This window comes from Musca autumnalis, unplaced genomic scaffold (assembly GCF_047663935.1).
Source record: "Musca autumnalis isolate F117 unplaced genomic scaffold, ASM4766393v1 scaffold_1, whole genome shotgun sequence".
Classification (NCBI taxonomy): Eukaryota; Metazoa; Arthropoda; class Insecta; order Diptera; family Muscidae; genus Musca; species Musca autumnalis.
In genome coordinates, this window is record NW_027411644.1 from 201,812,336 (window position 1) to 201,838,693 (window position 26,358).

The following is a 26,358-nucleotide window of genomic DNA, read 5'->3' on the forward strand; positions in this document are numbered from 1 at the left end:
CAAAATTTCAGTGTACCATCTCCATTATTGTGGATAATAAAGTGATGGCATGCATAGATCGACCCTGATCAGGGACGTACGAAGGATTTAATTTCGGTGGGGCCCAAAAATCATGAAAATTTATAATGTTGTGTAGCGTTACGTAAAGCTTTTTTAAGGGGTTAGAAGGTTAGAGGGTTCTTAGAAGATTTTTTTTTCATCTGAAAAGTCACACCTTGAGCTACCTTCTGAATTTTTCTGTTGAAAAATCTTGCATAGTTTTTGACAGTTGTTGATATTAACTGTTAAAATAGAAATTTCATTTTTAGCGACAAAATGTATAGTTTTTTTTTTTTTTTTGTTTTTTGCATCCATCAATAGTTTTTTTAAGTCTCTCGGTTAAGCACAAGATTTGTGTGTATAATAGTCCCACAAAAACATATGAAGAGCACCCGTTTTCGAACTACAGTGGGCAAAGCTTTCAACAGTGCCACTTCGAGGAAAACGGGCCCCCTGCGTACGTCCCTGACCCCGATCAAGAATATATATACTTTATAGGATCGCAAATGATTATTTCAATGCGTTACAAGCGGAAGAAGAAGGAGGTGGAGGGAGACCGCATTCTTATCTTCGAGTCTGAATGGGGCATTGAGCAAGGTACCACCTTCTTTATACAGAAGTTATACGTGACTAGCAATACTCTAGAAATGTTGCAAGCATTTCATTCATTGACGGGTTAAGTACTTTTAAATATGTTTTGATGCCTTGACAGAGTTGCAAAAACATTGTTAGGCGTCATTGGACCAGGATAGCTAGAGTCCACTAAAATTCAGATTCAAAATATACACATAAGTTTCTTATTAGCAATTAATATTCAGTGAATGTTCTGTTCCAGTTGATCGGTGCAGCTAAGACTAATGCAGATGCTGAACCCTGATATTCACTAATTTCTTTGGGCGAGACCAACACCCATTGTATTTGCATGGACTTCTGAAATGTTTGGAGAAGTGTGTTTACCCCAAAACACAGCAACATGTATCTAAACATTTCATTGGAATTGATGCACTGAACATCATTAGCAGCACTAAACAATACCACAACAATTCATTGTTCATTTTCAACTCCAAAAAAACCAAGAGAAGATGAAATTAACAAAAAAGCCAACTCCATAGTTGCCGTCAAATGTTCATCATCATCAGCGCCATTATCAAAACAAAATTTTATGCTTTTTGTTTTGGTTTTATATTTCTACTTCTTCTTCTGCCAATGCTGTTGCTGTCTGTCTGCCTGCCTACCTTTTGACATCTTGTGCGCTTTGAGTTAGTTGAGGCTTTTTGCCGCATTTCAGGGAAGTACCGAACTATGCGCAGTCTCAGTCTGCAACGAACAATCAAACGGTCGAGTTGTGTGAAAGCGGTTACTTCTTTTTGGCAAAAACAAAAATTCCGCCAGTGCATAAAACTTTTAAATCGCAAGAATTAAAGAAGAGAAACCCCCCGAGTTGTAACTTATTCAAATTTTACGCATAAGTGGTTAGTAACGTTTTTTTCGTTTCGGTTTGTTTGGCGTTCGAAAGCAAAATCGAAAAATTCCTTGGGGAAATTTTTCAGGTGTTAATTGATTAATAACGAACGAATATTCAAACTGAAAAAAACTTTCATTCAATCGCCGATTTGCGTGTGTGCTAGATGGTCGCAGTGTTGTCTTGTCTTAATTAAATTCAAATTGAATAATTGTTAAATGTGCAATTTGAAAATTAATTTGAATACATTAGTTAATTAATGAATGAATGTAACTGCATTTAGAGCTGAAAATATTAACACCTTTAAAGAAAACAAAAATAGAAATAAAAAACAAAGTGAAAAAATTAAACTTATAAAATAGCTTAGCTTTGGATTTCGCATATTCTTCTGGATAATTTACAACACCAATATTGGATTATTTTACTTTTTAAACATGAAGTTGGTAAGTAAAGTTATGCTTTATAATAGAATAAATATTCCCAAATCAACCATTTTTGCAGTTATTATAACCTGTATGTAACAAAGTCCATATACAGAATGTACTAAGAAAATCCCTCTTTTTATATTGGATCTAATCATTTTCTTAATAGACTGGAGTAAATATATTAAAATGTTCTAATGAGAAAATACATGGGGATTTCTGAGTGAAATCGGACACTTTTCCTAAAAGCGGTTTTTGATTTTCACTATTTTGTGTGTTGATGCTGCTCATCAGCAAAGCTTTTCAGTATATTTTCAAAAAAGTCGAATTCTACAAAAACTTTATGCAAAGAAATACTCAGAACTTCTTTAATATTGGTCCTACTAGATTAATTTTTTTTTTTGTATTTTTATTTGTTTTATCAGTTATATAATAAAAAATAGAAAAAAATTTTTCACAGTGGTCTTGGATGCAATTTTCGCGATTTAAAATTTTAAATCAAGTTTTATCAATGATTGTACTCTTTGATTTTCTTGATATTTTGAGTATTAAAGTACGATTACACTGTTCAACATTTTTAAGGTAATTATGTGCAAACAATTTGAAGTGAGGATTTTTTGAAAGTACAGACCCAAAGTACAAAGGCCTTAGTTGCGCTTTGTTGAGTCAGATCCAGCTTGGATTTTATGGCCCCATCTAGACATTGTTAAATATCGACTTTTTAAAGCAACTCGGGGCTATATATATGAAACCAATGCAAATCTTCTTCTGACCTCTGAAGCAAATTTGTAGATAAGAGCCAGAATAAAATAATTGGACAAATAATGAACTGGAAAAACTACATTTATTGCCTAAATATAATATTTTATAATATATCTAAAAATTCCATAATTTTTATAGATTTCGCACCATATCTCCAAAACTGTTAAATTTTTCTTAATGTTTTCATTTGGAAACATATCAACGACAACGGCAGGCGATATTCTTAAAAATTAGGCTAAGATCATCGAAATAGTAAAAATCTTGCTATATCAAAGACAACGGCAATTCTTTGTGGTTGTAAAATTCTGCTATAAACTATAACGTGGGCCTGTATGATTAAAAACTTCAATATACCTAAAACGGGACGTAAATTTTACATGGCGACTTTACCGAACGTGGCCCGATATTGTCTATTTTTAATTCTAAATATCCTACTCTGTAAACATTAAAAATTGTATCCTAAATATTATGAATTCTTTCTATTGAATTTATATACTTTGTACCAATAGTTCATATAAAATTCGAAAAATCGATTTTTTTGGCTCATTTTAAAGTACATGTAGAATATGTGCCAAAATTTCCAGTCCATCGGACAAAAATTTACCGAGATATTAGCTTTCGAAGGGAAACATTTATTGTGTTTTGTATGTAGCATAGAAACTAAAAACGTCTTTCCCTCGAAGTGGCACTATTGATAGCGGTGCCCTCTGTAGCTCGAAAACGGATGCTCCGGTCTTTATATGTTTTTGTGGGACTATTATACACATAATACATGTGCTTAACCGAGAGAGTTTTTAAAAAACTGCTGACAAATTCCGAAAAAATATAAATTTTTACAGTGTTTTTTTTAACGAAATTTTGATTTAAACTGTTCTTAAATTTTAAAAATTGTTTTTTTAATCCGGTTTCGATAATGGACAAGATTATTAGGTTCGTAATGATCCCACAAAAATATATGCTGATCGGTTTATTATTTTTCAAACTACAGTGGTTACCGCAAACTGCTTTAGTAAAAACAGTGCTTTATAGGCGGGCATTTGTCAGAAAGATTTTTCAAAAAAAAAAAAAAAAAACAAAAAAAAAATAGAAGGTAACTCAAGGTTTAATAGATTTCTTATAAAAATTCATGAGAATGACTTTTCTGATGCTTATAAGTGGCCATAACCCCTTAAAATAGCTTTACGTAACGCTACACAACATTTGAATTTTTCATGATTTTTGCGTACGTCCCTGTCGCAATAGTCGCTAATACAACCCAACTTTTCATTTTTGCGATTTTAGTTATAATGACGAATATCACAGCTTTGGTTGGGGAGCTTCCAAAAGCAAAGCCTGACTATGAAAGTAGTAATAGTAATGCTGCAACGTAGGTTGGCGTAGGTGGCCAAATAACGGAGAAATAGCAATAGTCGGTAATACATCCCATTTTTAAATTGTTTTCGAAATCGCTACAGGTCGCAGTTTTGATCGGATCGTCACGAAATTTTGGGGGTCCCACAGAGGAGGAAGCCTATTGATTCTGATGATGGTCGGATAATATTCAGGGGTTGGAATGGGCAAAAACTTATTTGGAGAAAAGGTCTACGTTTTATTTCAAAGCCAATATCTCTGTTTCTTTAAGAGGTTTATCAAAAGCAAAACCTGGCAAGGAAAGTAGAAAATATCATCTTTACAACGATGTAAAGTAGGTTGTCGTAGGTGGTCAAACAACAGAGATGTCGCAATAGTCGGTAATGCATCCCATTTTCCGATTTTTTGTAATCACGCTACAGGTCGCAATTTTGATCGGATTGTCACGAATTTTGGGAGTTGTTGCGGGTCCCACAGAGGAAGATGCCTATTAAGTTTGGTGATGGTCGGATAATATGCAGGAGTCGGAATAAGCAAAAAGCTTATGTGGAGAAAAAAATCTACGTTTTTTCTTCTGGTAGGAATATTCTAAAAGGAAGCCCGTCAATGGAAGAAGAAAAGATCTCCTTTATATTGATGTAAAGTATGTTGGCGTAAGTGGGCAAACAACCGAGATATCACAAAAGTCAGTAATATATCCAATTTTTCCTTTTTGTGTAATCAAGCTACAGGTTGGAACTTTGATCGGATAGTCACGAAATTTTGGGGGTTGACGGGGGCCCCACAGAGGAAGAAGCCCATTGATTTTAATGATAGTCGGATAATATTTAGGGGTCGGAATGGGCAAAAATTAGTGTGGAGACAAATTGAAATTGTTATTCTTTGTCAATATATCGGCTTCTAGTAGGGGTATTCCAACGGCAAATCCTGTCAATGGAAGAAGAAAATAATGTCTTTACATTGGTGTAAAATAGGTTGGCGAAGGTGGTCAAACAAGGGAGATACCACAATAGTTCGTAATGCATCCAATTCTTCCATTTTTTGAAATCACTCTACAGGTCCCCATTTTGATAGGATGGTCACGAAATTTGCTTATGGGGTCCCAGAGAGAAAGAGGCATATTATGTTTCGTGGTAGTCGGATTATATTCCTAAAAGAAATTTTTACCAGTGAAAATGTAATGCACAGGGGTAGTGGTGTAGGGTATCACATGGTCGGCCCAGTCCCGACTATAGCCTTGCTCACTTGTTAAATTTTAAAATATTGCCAATACAATTTGTTCTTTATATCAGTGTGAAACATTTGTTATTTTGCCGAAAAAAAAATAAAAAATTAAATTTTTCAACATTTATTTTGTTGTTTACATTTTAAGAACTGATATATTTTTCGATTTTGAAAATGTATTAGCGATTATTGTACGACAGTTAGAAAACTATATGAATGAGCATCCGAGCCGATTAATCTACCAAATATTAAAGTGATATTTTCTCAAGAAGATGATTATTTAAATACGAAAAAGGATTTGAATTTAAGATATGCAATGGTTAAACCTATCGCGGGTACTAAAAAACTACATTAAGTAATACCCTCTAATGCCGGTGCAATAATTGCTAAACTATTTTTAAAATCGCAAAATGAAGATGTTTTTAAGATGTTTAAGATAAATTCCTAAATAAAATAACAAAGCAAATGTTTGTAAATGCAACTTTTTGTTTTTTTGGTAAAATAAAACAAATCGCACATTGGATTATAAGAAAACCAGTAAGAAAACGATCAAAGTCGGGCGGGGCCGACTATATGATACCCTACACCACTGTGAATATGTAAAATATAAATCGGAGCTATATCCAAATCTTAACCGATTTCTATATAATTTGGCACATTTATTTCCAAACCGAATTCAGTCGCACATTCCAGGTACAGAAAATACGTGAAATCGGCCGAAAATATATATGGGAGCTATATCCTAATCAGAACCGATTTCGATATAATTTGGGACACTTATTTCTAGAACGAATTCAGTCACACATTTCAAATTTCATCCAAATTGGACGTATATAGCGTGTTTGATGCAGCAAATACTTGAAATCGGGTGAAAATATATATGGGAGCTATATATAAACTCTCCACCGATTTTCACCAAAAGCAATAGCGTTCTTCCTATGGCTAAAAAGATTGTAGTCCCCAATTTTCAGATGTACGTTGCGAACAGAACAGACAAAATATGCAAAAAATACGCAAAATATGCAAAAAATATGCAAAAAATATGCAAAATATGCAACAAATTTTTTTGACGAAAATCGTCAAATTAAATTTGGAAAGTCATCAAAAAGTGTTCTAAATTAAGTTTATTGTCGTTAAACGTCGATTTCTTAGCAGATTATTATGTTATTATTTATTATTCCGACACAGCAATAAATCTGGACTAAAAGACTTAGAAAATTTCCTATAACCCAGCCTTCTTATTACAACATAAGTTGCTTTCTAATACAAATTTGTTCAAAAACTCAATCATAAATATGGAAAAGAAATTGTGACATTTGGGAAAGGAAACAAATTATGCACGGAATTTTTATTCATGATTGCACTTATAACTATATTTTAATACCCTAAGGGTATTATGTCTTAGTGAATGAGTTTGCAACATGCAAAAGGAAACAAAAGAGACCCACAGTTCCTTTTGATTATCTGCATAGATTCGCACTTATCCATCTGGCCAGGTCATTTTGAAAACAAAGTACAGGTCACATTTATAGGCCAATTCGCATAAAAATTGGAGATTTTTTTGCCCTAGGGCGATCCCTGTTTATTTTGGTAAGAATCGATTCAGATTTGGATATTGCACCCATATATACAGTATAATCTCGATTATACAGGTTTCGGCGGTGTCCGAATTATCAAATTGTACGGATTAACGAATAGTAAAGAAAATAATTTATTTTCTATGATTAAATAACTCGTGGTAGTTATACAATACTCTACGTACTCTAAGTGTTAAAAATAGTGAGATTTTTCTATACGTCAATCCGGACATTTTTATTGGCATTGCCCGTATTTGTTCCTTTCCTTACTTTTTACCAATTTACCATGCAACAAGACTCAATTTTCCCAAATTACAGAAAACGCCAATAAGATTGTGAAAGTAGAGCTAGAAATATGACGTTTTTAAAGTATACATCAGGATGTAAGCAAAACACGGGAAAGGTTTGAAATTTAATTTTTTCTGAAAATTAAGATTCCTTGAAATCTTTGCCTTTTAGGTGTATAGTGCCTTTGGCAACTTTAATGACAATATTGCGGCGAATATTTTTCTTAATATTTTATTTATATCCTAGACAACAAGACTAATGTGTTATAAAAGGTGTTATATCCTTGTACTCGACAATTTTTTCTAAATGTTGCTGAAAAATGTATACAGCAACTGCTCCATTAAACAACTGTCCAAATTCGAAACATTTGTAATAATTAGTTCAAATTATCGAGTACACGGTCAGGTATAAGTTAATTAATTGTATAATTTCTTTTCGACTGTGTTATCAAAATTGTTTTCCTGTAGCAGGAATGAAAGAACTATATTTTTTAGCATTCCAAATGCTTTTCTAGCAGAAATATCTGAGTGGTTTTGCCATGTTAAAGATAATTCCAAGGGTTTGACTTATTTTACCACTACCAGCCAATGTGTGGTTTTTCTGAGTGATGTCATTTTGCACTAATCATTTGGTGTTCTTCATATCAATGTTAACCACATCCCACTATAAATAAAACTTGTTGTTTTTAAAAATTTGAAAACAACAAAACCCGAGATTAAGCTGAAATTATTTTACAACAATAAAATAATGCACATCTCAACAAAACTGCCAAAAGTGAATCTAAAAATAATGCATTACTTTTCGCCGAGGAGTGAACATTTCCCAATTCTGCATTAAGCGGTTGTATGCGTACAATATACATATAAAATTATGTATTTTTAGTGCATTAAACTAAAACCATGTCATCAATATTAAAGCGGCAGTTAGAGCATTTGTCCAAAGAAGCTTTTTGACCACAAATATAGGACTAAACACTATAAAATATATTCAAATCTAATATGTGGATATTCAAAACGTATACTTCTAATTATAGTTATATTCCAGAACCTGGAATCGTAAATGGTACTTTAGTACTTTTTCCCATTTTGCACTAAAAACGAACCCTATTTCCAAAAACTAGAAAAATTGCGCTTTTATCTAAACAAAAATAGCGATGACTAACTCTAGCTCCTTTGTTTTTCTGTTAGACAATTTTGGCCGATTTGAAACTATCACCATATTTGCATACGTTGATTTTGACATTTCTGATTGAGTTTTTGAAATTTTTCCATTATCTATCTACATTTGTATAGGAAGCAAATTATGTTGTAATAGGAATGCTGGGTTATTTGACATTTTCTCACCTTGTGAAAATTGATTTAAGTCTTGTTAGTCTAGATTTATTGCTGTGGCGGAATATCTGGAGAGTCTCAATAACATAATAATCTGCAAAAAACTATGTTAAATGTCAAAAAACTTAATTTTGAATGCTTTTTTGATGATTTTCCAAATATAATTGACGATTTTTGTCAAAAAAACACTTGCATATTTATTTATTTTTTGCATATTTTTTGCATATATTTTGCATATTTTTTGCATATATTTTGCATATTTTTTGCATATTTTTTGCATATTTTTGATATGACCCCAAATATCGAAAAATTGACCCTCAAAACGCCTAGATCCAAAATTTGAGTCCAATCGGATAAGAAATAAAAAACATGCTAAAATCCGATGTCTAGTCATCACTTATATATTTAAAGCGCTAATTAGATCCCTAATAAAGATTTGTCATAATGAAGATCATATGTGAAAGCATAAAACAAATTTAATTAAATAAATTTGATTCTGTTTTATGAGAGCGTTGGTGTTTATCTGGGTTGACGGATTTTATTTTAATTTTTTTCTAGTTTTTTAATAGTCAGACTTAGTCCGAGGGTCATGGTTTTAATATTTTATTAAAAAACTTTACTTTATTAGGAGCTCATTATTAAGCTCCGCCAAAATAATTTTTTAAATTATTCTTGAAGATACATTTTTATACCCAAGTGCTGACTGTTTGCTCTAATAGGTAAGATACCATAGAATTTCTTCCCTGACTTACCTCTAAGCAAACAATTCAAATTTTCTCGAATAAATGCCATTTTAATGGAAGATTTAAGGAATGAAGAATGGAATGGCTGAACGACAAGGGGGTGTAGCAAAAAAATTCATTTTTTTGTGAATTTTTCCAAGGGAAATACCAAATATTTTTTAGTACGTCTGTATTTTATCTGAAAGGGCACATATGGAGCTACTTTCGGTAATTTTTTTTTGTTGAAAAACATTGCATAGATTTATGACAAATGACCGCCTAGCAAAGACTGTTAAAACAATTAAAAAAGTATCAGTCGGCTTTGCCGACAGAGATATACCCTCAGTCTGTTCAAGAATTATCGGGCATAGCATTTTAGTGACATATTTTTTTTAAATATTGGGGGGAAGTAACGGTAGTATGGACCGGTATTTCCTATCTCTGAACTGAAACTGAAGTTATCCTAAATTTTGTGTGGAAGGTACCCGGAGTGGACCGATATGGCTTATCTGCGAACTTAAACTAAGTTTGGACAAAATATTACAAAGGCCTAATTTTGGACCGAATCAGCAGATCCGTTCGAGAGTTATACTGCTCTCCAACCACTACATACGGTACCGTCGTATGGAGGGCAGTGATTACAAGTTGTTACAACAAAAATCAAAGCGATTCAAGAGCAAACAGGTCCTAAACTGAACTTTTCCGAAATTTTGTGTGGGAGGTACCCGAAGGAGTGGACCGATTGAGTCCATATTGGAACCTAGTTTAAGTCTGGCAGAAGCTTCACGATGTGCAAAGTATGGACCAAATCGGTCAATACATTCAAGAGTTATCGTGCGCACACTTTTTCCGAACATTTTTGAACTTTTGTGGGGGAGGTACCGGAAGGAGTGGACCGATATATCCCATCTTCGAACTTTAACTAAGATTGGACAATCGAATCGGTTGATCCGTTCAAGAGTTATCGTGCGCTCCAACCAGTACAGACAGACGGACATGGCTAAATCAACTTCAAATTGTCTGAACCACATGTCGTTCGAACATACTTGGGGTCTAAAACCATTATTTCGATGAGGCACATTTTGCCCGTATGAAAGTGTATATACCCTCGTTAGCATAAATGCTGAGGGTATAAAAATATCGCATAGATTTATGACAAATGGTAGGCGGCAAACATTGTTTTTAAGAAAAGATTTTAGCAATATCCTCTCTAGCTCGATCTTATTAGGTTAATAATAATCTTCTATTTTAACCAAGTAATTTTAAAAATATGAATTTTTAATAAAATGCTTGACTGTCACAGGTATCATTTCGATTTTTAACAAAAAATTAGGGGTAATTTTTGGTCATAAATCAGCCAAATATTTTGTTTAAAAAAATTCCTTCACTTAGAGCCAAAATTTTAATGTACTGAATAAGCCCACAAATATATATAAATATTAGTTCAGTCGTTTTCGTGCTAGAGTGGACACCGACTTCAAAAATATAAATTCGAGGAAAATGTGTATAAATTACGTTTTTCATTCCAAAGGCACTTGGATTAAGCAAGAGTATTTTGAAAAATTTAATGGGTATTTCTAAACCATTTTTAATTATTTGCGTTTTTCATGTGAAGTACCTTTTTCACATCTTCAATGCTAAGCACTACATTTCCATACCACATTTTATTCTATTACGCTTCGTAAAAGATTTAAACATGTACTGCACTAATTGTTGTATTTCTCTAAAGAAGACATATTGTCACACGTTCCCTTAAATCTTTTTGTGTGGACGGAAATTTAATACAATAAACTTTTAATGAAGTGACCGACATTACCATCAAGATACCGCCAGACATTAACAGTAACCAAATAATCGCACAAAATAATCACAGACAAGAAACTCCCACAATTTGTAATGGAAACCAAAACTCTGATAATAATTATAAATAATAAACCACAATAATATCAAGATGTGAAACAATTATTTATTGAGCTTTGTCGAAAGTATTATATGTACACAAAAACTAAATTGAAACCCAACGAATACATTATCAAAGGAAATTTGAAGATTAAAGGAAAATTATTTAACTCTGCCATTTAGTGTTTTAAATAAAGCAAATTAAATTAAACTTAGGGTCAAGTGTGAGTGGTAATCGGTTATAGCCAAGGTTTTCATGACGGTATGGTATAAATAAAATTAATAGAATATTAAAACAACAACTCAATAACATTAAGCCTTATCATTTTAAAGTAATAATTAAAAAAATGTCCTCAGTATTGTTAATTTTCAAAGAATTCAAATAGTAAAAAAAGAAAACCTGACTTTGGAAATAAATGTTTTAGAATACTCTTTAGTGGCTTTGCTATATAAAACTGAAATGTTGACATCTCATAGGACAACATAAAGGACCAAATATTCCCATCTTTATACATACGTAAAATTTAACATTCGAACATTTTTAGTCAAAATCATCGACTTTACTTCGAATTCATACTGTAAGTCCCTAAGTAATTATAAGAATAATTTTCACTGCAACCAAGTCGTCTTTCATTATAGGCATGGCCTTAAATATTGTGTATAAAGTGAAATCGCTTATATTGCAGAAATCAAGGGTAATGTACATACATACATGTGTACATACAACAACTACAACCCTGCCTCGTGTATATGTTTTATTTATTTTACATTTACATTGATGAATGACTACTTCCATTGCTGATTCTTCTTCTCATGTTTGGTAAATTATGCAATTTTTGAAATTTTGTTTTTTTAGCCAAATATTTGCCCGCCTGACTGCTTACTTCAAAATATGATTATCATTATTAACGTGTTTTTTGCATTTTTTGCCTGCTTGGTATCCGCATAATTGTGGCTAAAATTCCAGTACCCACCATGCCCATTCGGCAGATGATTTTTGGAACGAGTTGCGTTGCTTGTGATGTCGAATGTCTGTTTAATTTCACTTTTCATTATTTGTGGATGTTTACATAATCTATTCATATCTTACTCTTGTTGTTTTTGTATGGAGTTGTGCGTTTTGCGACGTTATTGATGCTAATTACTAGGTAATAAATTAACGAAATAACATTTATAACACTCGACAGATAATCTCGTGTTGTCATCTTTTCGTCACAGGAAGGGTATGGCTTAAATTATAATATTTCTTAATTTTCTTCTATTAAACCGTCAAGGTCAAATGTTTAATTACAGATGTAATTTAAGTCCAAATGAAAAATTGCTAAAATTCAAAATTTTTCCTTTAAAACTTCAGTGGTATCAAGAAAAAGAACAAAGAGGGGCGGAGCCGACTATATGATACCCTACACCACAATAAATATGTATAAAACATGCAATATTAGTTACACAGTTTTCCTTCAGTAATGAAAGTACTTAACTCCAACGTTATATCATAGAGGAGTAAGACAGTGGAATATTTAGCCGCCTTTCTTGTTTCCGGTGCATACGAAGGCTGCACCATAACTTTCTGGCCTAAAAATGAAAACGCGAATATTTACCATCAAAAAGAGTTTTATTGTTTTCTTAAATAGTCTCGAGCATGATTTATACAATTTTTCATGCGCTTAAACCTATTGTTCTAGCACTTTTTCCACTCCCATTGAAAAACCTCCAAAACATGTTTTTTGAACGCTTCAAAAATCGTTGACTATGCCTTTTTTCCCTTGATGCGGCAATCAAATGAAGTCATTGGGTTCCAAGTCAGGTCTGTACGGTGGAAGACCCATCAATTCTTCTTCGTTGCTCTTATTCGTTTTTCGAATTTCTCAGGAGACTACAGGCAAAGCTGTATAATAGCCACATAGTCAGTTTAGCGGATGAACATGCGACCATTTGCATCGAAGTGATTCTTTCGCAAGATTTCGCTCGTCTTCGAAGACCTTCATGGTCGATTGCAGACTTTTTTACAACCTCATATCCCTGTATAATATTTTGATGAGTTTTTAACAAAAATTACATATAATCTTAATTATAAAGCGATTCGATAATTATTATATTTTATTATTATATTATAGTATTATACCATATATCTCATTTTATATTATATATAATTTTATTTTATATATCTTTTTTTAAAATTTAAGTGGACTAAAAGTTATTTTAGTCATTAATAGGTAAAAGACCATACATTCGTGCAACAGGAAATAATTTTTTGAGAACATTTTTTTTCATTTCATAGAATTTTTTCAAAAAAAAAAAATCCAAAGTGGTTTGTGCGGAACCTTTTTTATACCTTTTTTATAAGCGGAATGCATGTTATTTTAGCCATTAATAGGCAAAAGTTCATTCATTCTCACTACATGAAATCATTTTGGAGAAAAAATGTCAAAAAGTCATAACCCTAATAAACGTCTTTTAAATCTCCATCATCGTATGTTTTTATACCCTCCACCATAATGTGGAGGGTATAATTAAATTTGTCATTCCGTTTGTAACACATCGAAATATTCATCCTATAAAGTTTATATATTCTTGATCAGGGTAAAATTCTAAGTCGATATAACCATGCCCGTCTGTCAGTCAGTCCTTCCGTCGCTGAAACCAAGATACAGCTCACAGTTTTTAAGATAGAGCTTTTTAATTTGGTGTAGATGTTTCTATTACTCCTAGGCTGTTTAGTATTGTAAATAGGCTGTACATGTCCACGTTTAGATACAGCCCCTATATAATGGTACCACCCGATGCTCGGTATTTTGAAGGTTTTAGCCACCGTAATGGCTGAAATTTGGCGCTTTGTCTTAGTCTTTCCATATGAAATTTGTCGGTATAGGTCCACGCCTTCATACGAGGGGCATTAGAAAACCTTCCGGAATAGGCAACACGCAGTGTCGCTGGGCGTCATTTGACTTTTTTTTTAAAGTTTGGCAGTTTTTATCCTAAGCGTACGCAGGACAGTATGACATGCGACCATTTGTTGGCTTGTTTTCTGTGGCTTCATTGAGACACTTCCAGAACATTGTTTTTAATGCTTTTAAAGCATATTCTGGCGACGAAAATCGTTCACCACGCTTTTTTTCTTGATGTGCTGCAATAAAATGAAGTCATGGGATCCCCAAGGTTGTACGGCGCAATGTGAGTGAGCTCGCATTATCATGATGCAGAACGATTCGTCTTCTCTTGTTCGTTTTTCGAATTTCTCAGGAGACTTCAGGCAAATGAATTCTAGTGTAACACTCAGAATTACCCGTACATTTTTCAAGCTGTATAGTCACTACACGGTCATTTTGCCGAAGAAACAGGCGACAGGCGAAGTGCTTCTTCCGTGAAGAACTTTCGTTGGATTTGGCTCGCTTTCGAAGACCCAAACGGCCGATTCTTGTTTTGTTTCGGGCTCCTAAGCATAGATCCAACATTCGTCGTCTGTGAGCATCTTATAAATGTCGTTTGAAGCACCGCGATTATTTTTGTTCAAAATTTCTTTGCACATATCCACAAGAGCCTTTTTTGAGCGATTGACCAATTTTACTGGATCTAGCGAAAAATATCCATTTTTGCAGCCAGGTGTTCATGCAATATCAAATATTAGTCGGTGGAAGAAAAGCCCAGGATGCCTCTATATAACATGGCGATCTTGCATTATCCGCTTACACACGGCTTAATTTTTTTCTGCCAGAACGTCCTATTTTGTGCGACCCTCACGACCTTAATTTTTTGCGAGTGTCGGCCACGATTGAATTCATTAAGCTAGTTTTTCATAGTGATATAGGGTGGCCCCTTATCGACATACAAAGATACAATTTGATCGATGCACTCTTGCCGTGATTATTCGTTTCGGAAGTTGTGAAAAATTATAGGGCAAAAATGTTCACAAGTAAATTCCTTTTTTTTTTTTGAAAAGTGATTTTTGCAAGTCACTGTAAACAGCACAAAACATGGTCTATGTCAAACTGTCGCCTGGCGACACTTCGTGTTGCCTAGACTTGTATAGCCCCCATAGAACGGTACCTCCCGATTTCCGGTATTTTGAAGGTTGTGGCCTCACTATTATAGGTCACAGGTCCATGCCTTAATATACTCCCCATAAAACGGCACCCACCGATTTTCCGGATTTTGAAGTGTCTGCCACAATAACCCTAGAACTAGGCTAGAATTTGGTATTTAGTCTTCGTTGGGGGTATTCCACTTCTCCTCTAAGTTTGTCGGTATAGGTACAAGGCTTCATATAGCCCCCATAAGACTGTACCTCACAATTTTCGGTATTTTGAAAGTTGTGGCCTCAATATTCCACCAAAATGTCTAAAATTTGTTATTTGGTCTTGGTTTGAGGTAAAAACCTTTCCGACTGAACTTCGTCGGTATAGGTGTACGTTTCCATGTAGCCCCCATAGAACTGTACCACACGATTTTCGGTTTTTTAGGTTTTAGCCTCATTATCACACCGAAATGGCTAAAATTTGGTACTTAGTCTTCATTGGGGGCATAAAACTTTCCATAGGTAATTTGTAGGTATAGGTGTTCGCCTTCGTATTTCCTCCATAGAACATAACTTCCCGATTTCCGGTATTTTGAAGGTTGTGGCCTCAAAATTCCACCGAAATGGCTGAAATTTTGCATTTAGTCTTCATTTGACGTATACAAATGTCCGTATGAAATTTGTCGGTACAGGTCCACTCCTTAATATAGTCCCCATAAAACGGTATCCACCGATTTTCGGTATATTGAAGGTTGTGCCACAATAACCCACATAAATGGCTAAAATTTGGTATTTAGTTTTCGGTGGGGGTATTTAACTTTCCCCTCTAAGTTTGTCGGTATAGGTACACGGCTTCATATAGAACTGTACCTCACAATTTTCGGTATTTTGAAGGTTGTGGCCTGACTGAAATTTGCTATTTAGTCTTCTATTGGGTTATAAAATATTCCAGAAGAGAATTATCAGTATTGGTCCAAGTCTTCCTATATCCCCCATAGGTAGCGTACCTCTTGATTTTCGGTATTTTGAAGGTTTTAGCCACATTATCTTAACGAAGTATTGGAAATTTGTTATTTAGTCTTCTTTGAGTCTAAAAACTTTCGGCCAGAAATTTCGAGTTGTGCGGTATCCAACGAGAACAAACCTTTTTTGGAATTTTTATAGATGATTTACCATTATGACAGAAAGCATGGACTTGTACACGAAACACGGATCCGCGAAAAACGGCTCCAGGAAATATGAACCCAAAAGGCACTATAAAAAATAGCCCCAAATTTTGGGTGAAACTGCATAATCAATTTTGAACCAAACATAACTTAAACAATTATACCCCAAAAAGCAAAAGACAATAAAATGAAAAATTGATTAGATAAACCGTTTTCAAAAAATAAATCCGAAAAACTAAAAACCCTTAAAATTAGATTTTTGACCCCGAATAACTTTTTTTGCGCATAAGGGATCGATGGGGACTTTTAGGACGTTGCTTCTAATGGTAAACCCTAGCTCTCCACCACATTCAGCTTTGTGGACATTTTTGCTATTTGGCCTTATACGCATGTCTATTTTGACTGAGCTATTAGAACAAAGAAAATGTTTCCATTTAGCGAATGTGGATCTGCAAATTATTATTACCAGGGTTTCGGAGTCGAGGTATTTTTGGCTCGACTCCGACTCCGACTCCGGACGAGTTTTTTTCACGACTCCGGCTCCGACTCCAACTCCGGGTCGACTCCGAGCGTAAATTCCTATACCACTAAAAATGAATAAAATGTTCAAAAATTTTTAACTTTTTCCTATATTTTGGCCAATATAGGCTAATGTTTTAGTTTTTCCTTACAAATGCATTTGTTCGAATACATTCGATCGTATCAATATCCTTTCTGCCGAATCTTACGAAAATTTCTGTCGGTTTTCCTTTTTTTGGACGAGTATATTCTTAACGGAATTCTTCCGCGTGAGAAAATCTTTAAAGAAAAAAATATGTGAAAATGAAGGGACAATACAAATCATAAGGACTACATGCAAGTTTCAAACTGGATGTAAACCAACATTTTAGTGTGCTTAGCCTTAAAAGGAGACCCCCAGTTGTAAAACTCAATAAAATCAAATTTTCATGATGTTTTTCCGAGAAAACTGCGTAACACGTTGGCAGATTTTTTCTTCATCTGAGAGAGAAAAATATTACGAAGTTTAGAGGCAGTCTACGAAACCCTGTTTTTATTAAAGCATTTTGCGGTGCCAACTCTAGCTCTAAAACTAATAAACCAATAGTCATATAATTTTGTGGCCGATTTCGAGAAAAACAAGGTTTATATGCTGCATACAAAATAAAATAAATTGTTCCCATCCAACTCTCATACTAAGGCAATATTGTTCCGATCGACTTAAACATTTGACCACATTATATGCTATTTGTACTTTCTAATTTTTTCTGAAATTTATAAGTAGGGATCACCCCTTAAACTAAAGTTCAGCACTCACATTTTGAACTTTGGTGTGGAGTGGATAATTTTATTGAAATATTTGAGATATATTGCGGACACCACCCAGCACGTAGGCAGATGGATGTTTTCCGGAACTGAAAAATAAGATTTCGTGCATGAAAATATTCTACAAAAATGTTGTACAAGAAACCGATATTGTCACATTTTCATTGTCCTTTATCACTTTTACCCGATCCCTTTTCATGAAAAACTATATGATTATCTATTTCATTGAATTTCGTATAAGCTATTGATTGTGTAGAAAACTCGGATACACATGAACTACATACATATATCTGTTCCTGGCGGACAGATCCGGTTATTTGAATGTCTACATCTAAAGCTCTCATTGAGTATATAATGAATCCTAGAAGAAAGATTCGCCGTTTGTCAGACATCTGGGTTATGGCGCGATGAATTTGTCGTTGACCAACAACGAATTTATGATGCCCTAATGCAGAAGCGTAACCATCCGAATTTCATTATAGTTAATAGATTATGCGAACTTTACCGAAATACATAAACATACGATTTTTTTGAGAAAGTAATGGGTAAAACTGATAAAGGATAATGAAAACGTGACAATATCGATTTCTTGGATATGGGAAACCTACATATAATTTTCGGTGGAACATTTTTGTAGAAAAGGACAGCATATTCGAAAGAAAGGTCCCTTATGCTATTTAACTGAAAACATGACATCTAAAAATGATGAAAGAATATATCCAAATAGATATATAAAGCTATTTTCTCAATGATTGATAGGGGTCAATCAAAAATTTCATTATGTCATAACTCAGAAATTTCAGCTATGGGACCCTTTGGGGTTTTCAATTGGGGTTTTCATTCCGAAAAGGAATTTTTCGACCATCAGATCCTGACTTTCATTTTGTGTCACAGGGTATTCAGTAAGATTTCCCATAGAGGCCACAATGTCTTTAATAGAAGACAAGGATAACTTCTCATAAAAACAAGATGAGAATACCAATAGACTTTTGTTAGAAGGCCATAATAAATAATGATTTTTTTAAAAATGTTCTTGTTCCAATTTTAATGTTACATTTCTATAACGTGAAAAAAATTTTGCCCGGAGTCGGAGTCGAGTTATTTTTTTCGACTCAGACTCCGACTCCAGCAAAATTGCTCGACTCCGACTCGTAGACTCCGACTCCGACTCCGAAACCCTGATTATTACACATTTACCTCATTTATAGCATTCTCACTGCATGATAGAAACGTCCAAACAATTAAAAAATACAATTTAAATATTGCAAACTAAAAACTATTTTGATGTAAAATATTTAAGCACGGACAATGTTTTTTTGAGTAATAAATTAAAGAGGCCATTAGAGAAAATTAAAAAATTGACGATTTTTTAATTGTCTCTAATGGCCTCCTCAGTTTATTACTTAAACAAGTTTTCCCACTTAAATATTTTACATTAAAAATGAGTTTATGAAGATTTTTATTTGTAATACTTGTGAAGAAACATTGGTGAGATTTTATGTGGATGTCGTCAGCCAAAGAACTTCTATGAACCCAAGGTTAGGTCAAAGTTCATTCATTTTTAGAGTTTTGCCCAGGTTTTTCGTAAAATTGAACAACGGAGTCGGTAATACACCCAATTTTTTTGTTCGATTTCAAATGAATTGCAATGTCACGAAAGAATTTCAACAAATGTGACCAATATTAAAAAGACATTCTGAGCTTTTAGTTGATCCCAATTGACCAAAAGCGATCATATAGAAAAGATATAGAATAAGAAGCTCTGCTGCTTGTCTGTCCATTTAGATCTCCGCTTCTATGGAACAAGAAATTTTTGAATCTTTTATTTTAATGACAAATATCTTTGCTTCTATTTGGTGAATTCGAAAAATGTAATCTGTAGCGATTCTGTAACTTCTTCATTTTCGGTTCGTTAAGTCTTAACGACAGTACATTATTGCAATATTTTGCTGATTTCTTTTAACAACGAAATTTTTATACGTCAGCGCCGATTTTATTGAAGCTGCATAAAGATCACCAAAGAGAAAGTTGTAGATGATCTTTATGTAGCATCAATTAAATCGGCGCTGGCGTAAGCACAACAGTGGCGAAGCTGCCCCATGCTACCCTACGTAACGCTGCGCTTACCTTTGTTTTAATTATTTAAGAGGAAACCCGTTAGCTAATGCTTCAAAAGAACTCAAGTGTGGTACTGCTATGTAAGACCTATGCCAATGTCCTTAACACTTACTTTCTAGGAGGCTTTCGTTGGCCCTATGCCGTACTGAGGCCAAAGCGTGTATAGTATTTCTATAACCTACTTTGTTCTGTGGTAATCTTATACATTTAAACTCAGTATCACTAACAATCAGAATGCTAAAAATGGCGTATATGCTTGGATTTCCAAACTTTTCATACTATCCTCTATGAGAAATTCCATTTAATGTGGGCGTGAATTGATGATGTGAATATATAAACTCAAATGACGGTAACGTGGATCCACAAACATCATTGAAAGGGCTTAAGTCATGTCAAATTTCAAAGCTCAATCATCATATGGCGAAGCTAGCTCTCTTTGCACAGCAATACCCTTGCAAAAACAAGTAAAAAAACGTTAACGTAAAATATTCTGAACTAAAATGGAATAATTAGTTTTCATTCCTGTCCCCAACTTTAAGTGGGTACGTTAAAATGTCAGATAATGTACATAAAATGTTTCATTCGGGAACTTCAAATGTCATTAACAGCTAGTTCGGAGGTATGTGTGCTATACGAAAATATGAACTTAAATGAAAAATTTTTGTTGGCTTTTAAATTTCAAATTACAGAAAGTTCGTCCAAAAAATAAAGCTAAGGTACGGAAAACCGGGAGGTTTGTTTTGGGGCTATACCAAAACATGGACCTACGTTCGGTTAAACATTTTAAGTAAAATCCTCAAAGTACCGAAAATCGGAAAGTATCGTTATATTGGGGCTATCTTGTTGATGCAGATGTGTGGTGACCACTACAACCTTCAAATGTCAAATTACAGTTAGTTCGGTTAAAAATTTTAGCTAAGATTGCCAATTACTGAAAATTGGGAGGTACCGTTATATGGGAGCTATATCCGAACATGGACCTATGTTGACAACTTTTTATGGAGAGGTGTTGTGACCACTAAGAACTTCAAATGTCAAATTACTGCTAGTTCGGTTTAATATTGTAGTTAAAATCATCAAATTACTGAAAATCGGGAGGTACTTTTATATGGGAGCTTTATCAATACATCGACCTTTCTTGACAATTTTTGGTGGAGAGGTGTGGTGACGACTAAAAATTTCAGATGTCAAATGTTCAAATTACAGATAATTCGGTTAAAACTTGTAGGTAAAATCCTCAAAATACCGAAAATCCGTTATATGGGGATACCGAAATCCGTTATACCGAGGTACCGGTATATACCAAAACATGGACCTACGTTCATAATTATTTCGAATATAAGTTTTTTGGTCACTAAAACCCCTAAATATCAAATTATAGATAATCCGGTCTAGAAATGTGAATTTAAACGTCAAAATACCTGACATCGGGCGGTAACGTTATATGGGGGCTATTCCAAAACATGGACCTATATCCACTAGTTATATAAGTTTATTGACATTTAAGAACCATTAATGTAAAATTATAGCTTAATCGTCCTGAAAATGTAGCTAAAAACGTCAAAATGACATAAATCGGGGGTACCTTTATATGGAAGCTATAACAAAACGTGGACCTATGTCCACAACTTTTGTTATATTAGTTAAAAACGTCAAAATACCGTAAATCGGGGGGTACTGTTATATGGGGGCTATTCCAAAACGTGGACCGATATAGCCCATCATCGAACTTGACCTGCCTACAAACAAAATACACATTTTCCCAAAATTTCAGACAATTTTGGTGGAGAGGTGTGGTGACCACTAAGAACTTCAAATGTCAAATGTTCAAATTACAGCTAATTCGGTTAAAACTTGTAGGTAAAAATCTCAAAATACCGAAAATCAGGAGGTACCGTTATATGGGGCTATACCAAAACATGTACCTATGCTCATATTTTTTTCGAATATAAGTTTTTTGGTCACTAAGAACCCTAAATATCAAATTATAGCTAATTCGGTCTAGAAATGCGACTTAAATCGTCAAAATACCTGAAATCGGGCGGTAACGTTATATGGGGGCTATTCCAAAACATTGATCTATGTCCACTAGTTTTGTTATATAAGTTTATTGACACTTAAGAACCCTAAATGTCAAATTATAGCTAAATCGGTCTGAAAATGTAGCTAAAAACGTCAAAATACCGTAAATCCGGGGGCACCGTTATATGGGGGCTATACCAAAACGTGGACCTATGTCCACAACTTTCGTTATATAAATTTATTGACACTTAAGAACCCTGAATGTCAAATTATAGCTAAATCGGGCTGAAAATGTAGCTAAATACCGTAAATCGGGGGTACCGACTCAGAATTTTACCCTGATCAAGAATATATATACTTTATAGGGTCGCAAATTAGTATTTCAATGCGTTACAAACGGAAAAACAAACTAATATACCCTCCATACTATGGTGGAAGGTATAAAAAATGTTCTCAAAACTTATGTTATTATAAGTCTTCTTTTGTTATAGTTTGGATTTACCGAACAGATTTATTGCGTTCCGTTTAACTTTAAGTTAAAAGCGATGATTGCTTCTTAGCATAACCTTTCTATGTAAAAATTATATTCTTAATGCCTCCAAATTGGTTTATTTTGCGATTTCAAATCCATCAGATAGTAAAAGAATACATATAATATTGGCCCTAAGTCTACTAATAACTAAAATAACGTTTATTCCATTCAAATATTGAAAAAGGTCTTGCACATACCACTTTGAAATTTTTTTTTTTTTGTTAAGAAATTATATCATTGATCAAAGAGTTTACAACATTTTTATGATTCTCAGAATTAAAGAAAATTAGTGAGAAACAACTGTTATGTCAGTTTCGTTATCTCATGTGGCTCTAAAGTTTATTTTCAATTATATATCTGAAAAAAATTATAGAGGGATGTGAGGTTCTAAAAAAGTCATATCCTTAAAGTCCATGTTTTGGGGTAGCCCCCATATAACGATACCTCCGGAATATCCATTTTAGCCACATTTTTTATTGAAGTAGGGGTAGTTTGACATTAGAGGTTCACAGTTGTCACGAAAATTTTCCACCAAACATTGGTACTTTGGTATAGCCCCCATATAACAGTATCTCCCGATTTTAGATAGTTTGATGATTCTTGCTACATATTTGACTGAACTACCTGTAATTTGACATTTGAGGTTTCTTGCAGTCACGAAACAGGGAGTAAACATTTTAAAACGACCATTGAAAAGCTCTTAGATTTGGAAAGGAGATACCCGACTGTTTTGTCGATATAGAACTTCTTGGAACTTGATGTACTTTCACGGTGCGCCTAACTAAATATAAATGAAAGGTTTTTATACCTGGGAAGTTTTTGCGGATTCTGCAATGTTCATAGATGAGAATTGACTGCAATTCGGTATTTGGAATTCTCATTGACCAGAAAACTTTCCAAACAAAAAGTGTGGACATGGGTCCAGATTTTGTTATCGCCCATAAACGGTACCGTCGGGTTTCAAGTTCCTTGAAGTTTTTATTTACATTTTCAGACCAAATTGGTTGAAATTTGGTTATGCTGTTCTTAGTGGTCCGAAAACGTCTATACACTCATAAGTAGTTACCAAAACAAAAATATCTAAATCTTCAACGAAAAAACAAATACTAGTTAGAACACTAAACAACAAAACACAACAATACTGCACAAGTCACTAGAACGACCAGAGGCATTGTTAGTATTTTTGAATATTTAATTTCCAGTCCATTTTATGCGAATCATTTGTAAAATAATTAAAAACACTTTAAATAAAACTTCCATTTCGAAAAAAAAAATAATTTTAACTTTCAAATTTTTAGTTATTTGCCTTATAAGAAGTCACAATATTATTGACGTTTTTTACATCGTTCATATTTCATATAAAAATGCCAATTTCTTCTGTTTTGCTGTCTCAAGTGCCGTTAAAAATTACAAAAACATTATCGGAATATTAAAATATGATATGTTTAGAAACAATTTGCTGAATTGTCGCTGACATTTGCTGATACTGAGTTTTCGATTTTTATCGCAGGTTGGGACAACAGCGCAGTGGCTTTAAGTGGGTTAAGAGCTATCAAGCTCACCATTTTCGTGAAGAATATTTCATTTGTTTTGTTGTTGTTGAAGAATTAATCTCATATGACTAGTTAAGTCTAAAGTATTCCCCCAATAGCTTAGCTTTATATCACTCTCCAGTACAGAATGTTCACAAAACAAACATCAAAATTTGCTGATCCCTACAATACCATGATTTCATCAAGGCGAAGGGAATTTTCAACTTTATGGGGTCGGTACCAGAAGGACCGGAAGGATTGAACTAATATGGTCCATCTTCGAAATTCATCTAAGTTTGAACAAAATATTGCGAAGAGCAAATTTGGTGTGAGATAACTTTATTAAAACCTATCATCCCAAAATATAGGTTATGTAAAAATGTGTTTGTATAAGTAATGAGCATGAATATCCAAAGGTTTGTGTAGTCTTTATAAAATGCATCAATTTTGTTCGATATATAATTAAATTAATGAATTTCATATCTATATTAATAAAAGAGTAAAGTGATTGACTGACTGACTGATTGATTCATCAACGCCCAGACGAAACGGCTGAAGCTAGAATCCTGAAATTTTGGGAGTGGATTACTCTTGGTCCGAAGGTGTCAGATAAGGCTGGGTTTTTGGAAATTGGAACTGGAAGGGTACGAAAAGTACTAAAAGTACTAAATATGGTACCGTTTGTATTTGGTGAACTGGTAGAGCTAGAACTTTGAAATTTGGAATGATGGTCACTGATGGGGTGTAGGAAAGGGTTTTTAGAAATTCGAACTATAAGTGTACGAAAAGTACTAAAGTGTACTAAATTTGGTACCAATTCGTATTTTGTGAACGGATAAAGGTTAAAGGTTGAAATTTGGTGTGAGAATCGAGGTTAAAAGGTACAGTTGACATAAGGAGGTGGTTTAGGAAAAGTGTAAACATGTGTACGAAGAGTACTAAATGGTACTAAATTTGGTACAATTATGATTTTGGCGAACGGAAAGAGCTGGAAACCTGAAATTTTGAATTAAGGCTACTGTTGGAGTAGTAGAGAATAGTTTTGAAAATTCGTACTTATGGGTACGAAAAGTACTAAATGGTACTAAATTTGGTACAATTATGATTTGGGCGAACGGAAGGAGCTGGAATCCTGAAATTTTGAGTTAAAGCTACTGTTGGAGAGTAGAATGGACGTAGTTTTGAAAATTCGTACTTATGGGTACGAAAAGTACTAAATGGTACTAAATTTGGTACAATTATGATTTGGGCGAACGGATAGAGCTGGAATCCTGAAATTTGAATTAAGGCTGCTGTTATAGAGTAGAATAGAAGTAGTTTTGAAAATTCTTACTTATGGGTACGGCAAGTACTAAATGTTACTTAATTTTATACAATTTGTATTTAGGTTGAACGGATAGACCTGGAATCCTGAAATTTTGAATTAAGGCTGCAGTTGGAGGGTAGAATGGAAGTTGTTTTGAAAATTCGTACTTATGGGTACGAAAAGTACTAAATTTGGAAAAATTACGATTTGGGCGAACGGATGGAGTTGATATCCTGAAATTTTGAACTAAGGCTACTGTTGGAGAGTAGAACGGAAGTAGTTTTGAAAATTCGTACTTATGCGTACGAAAAGTACTAAATTGGTACAATTATAATTTAGGCGAACGGATAGAGCTGGAATCCTGAAATTTTTGTTAAGGCTGATATTAGAGAGTAGAATGGAAGTAGTTTTGAAAATTCGTACTTATGGGTACGAGAAGTACTAAATGGTATTAAATTTGGTACAATTACGATTTGCGCAAACGGATAGAGCTGGAATCCTGAAATTCTGAATTAAGGTTGATGTTGTAGTATGGAGACAATTTGGAAATTCGTTGTTATGGGTTACGAAAAGTAATAAATTTGGTACAATTAAGATTTGGGTTATCGGATAGAGCTGAATTTCTGAAATTTGGAATAAAAATTGCTGCTGGAGTATAACACTGGCTACTGTTGGATTGTAGAATGGAAGTTGTTTTGAAAATTTGTACTTAAATTTACGAAAAGTAGTAAGTGGAACTAAATTTGGATTTAGGGTGAACGGATAGAACCCTGAAATTTCGAATTAGCTTTGATGTTAGAGTATGGGATTGAGATAATTTGGAAATTCGTACTTCGTAGGCTACATTTGGAGTGTAAAATGGAAGTAGTTTTGAAAATTCGTATTTATGAGTACAAAAAGTACCAAATTTGGATTTGGGTGAACGAACAGAGCTGGAATAATAAATTGAAAATTAAGCTTGCTGTTGGGGTTTAAGATGGTGTTAGTTTTGGAAATTCGTACTTAGGGATACGAAAAGCAATAAATTTGGTATAATTTGGATTTGGGTCAACGGATAGACCTAGAATCCTGAAATGTGGAATTGAGATTTCTGTTGGAGTGTAGGATTGTGGTAGTTTTGGAAATTCGTACTTATGGGAACGAAAAGTACTAAATTTTGTACAATTGGGATTTGGAATCTGGAAACCTTGAAATTGGAGTTGAGATTACTGTTGGAGTATAGGATTAAGGTAGTCTTGGAAATTCGTACTTATGGGTACGAAAAGTACTAA

At 33.8% G+C, this 26,358-nt stretch overlaps 1 protein-coding gene across 1 annotated transcript in view; it reads left to right on the plus strand.

Annotated features, from left to right (window-relative positions):
- The first annotated feature begins 1,353 nt into the window (after positions 1-1,353).
- LOC141390190 (uncharacterized) overlaps positions 1,354-26,358 on the plus strand; it is a 100,786-nt gene continuing 75,781 nt past the window's right edge. The window contains exon 1 of the mRNA XM_073962927.1: positions 1,354-1,944. Within this exon, the coding sequence (XP_073819028.1) occupies positions 1,936-1,944 (9 nt within the window). The 5' untranslated portion in view covers positions 1,354-1,935. The remainder of the gene's footprint in view (positions 1,945-26,358) is intronic.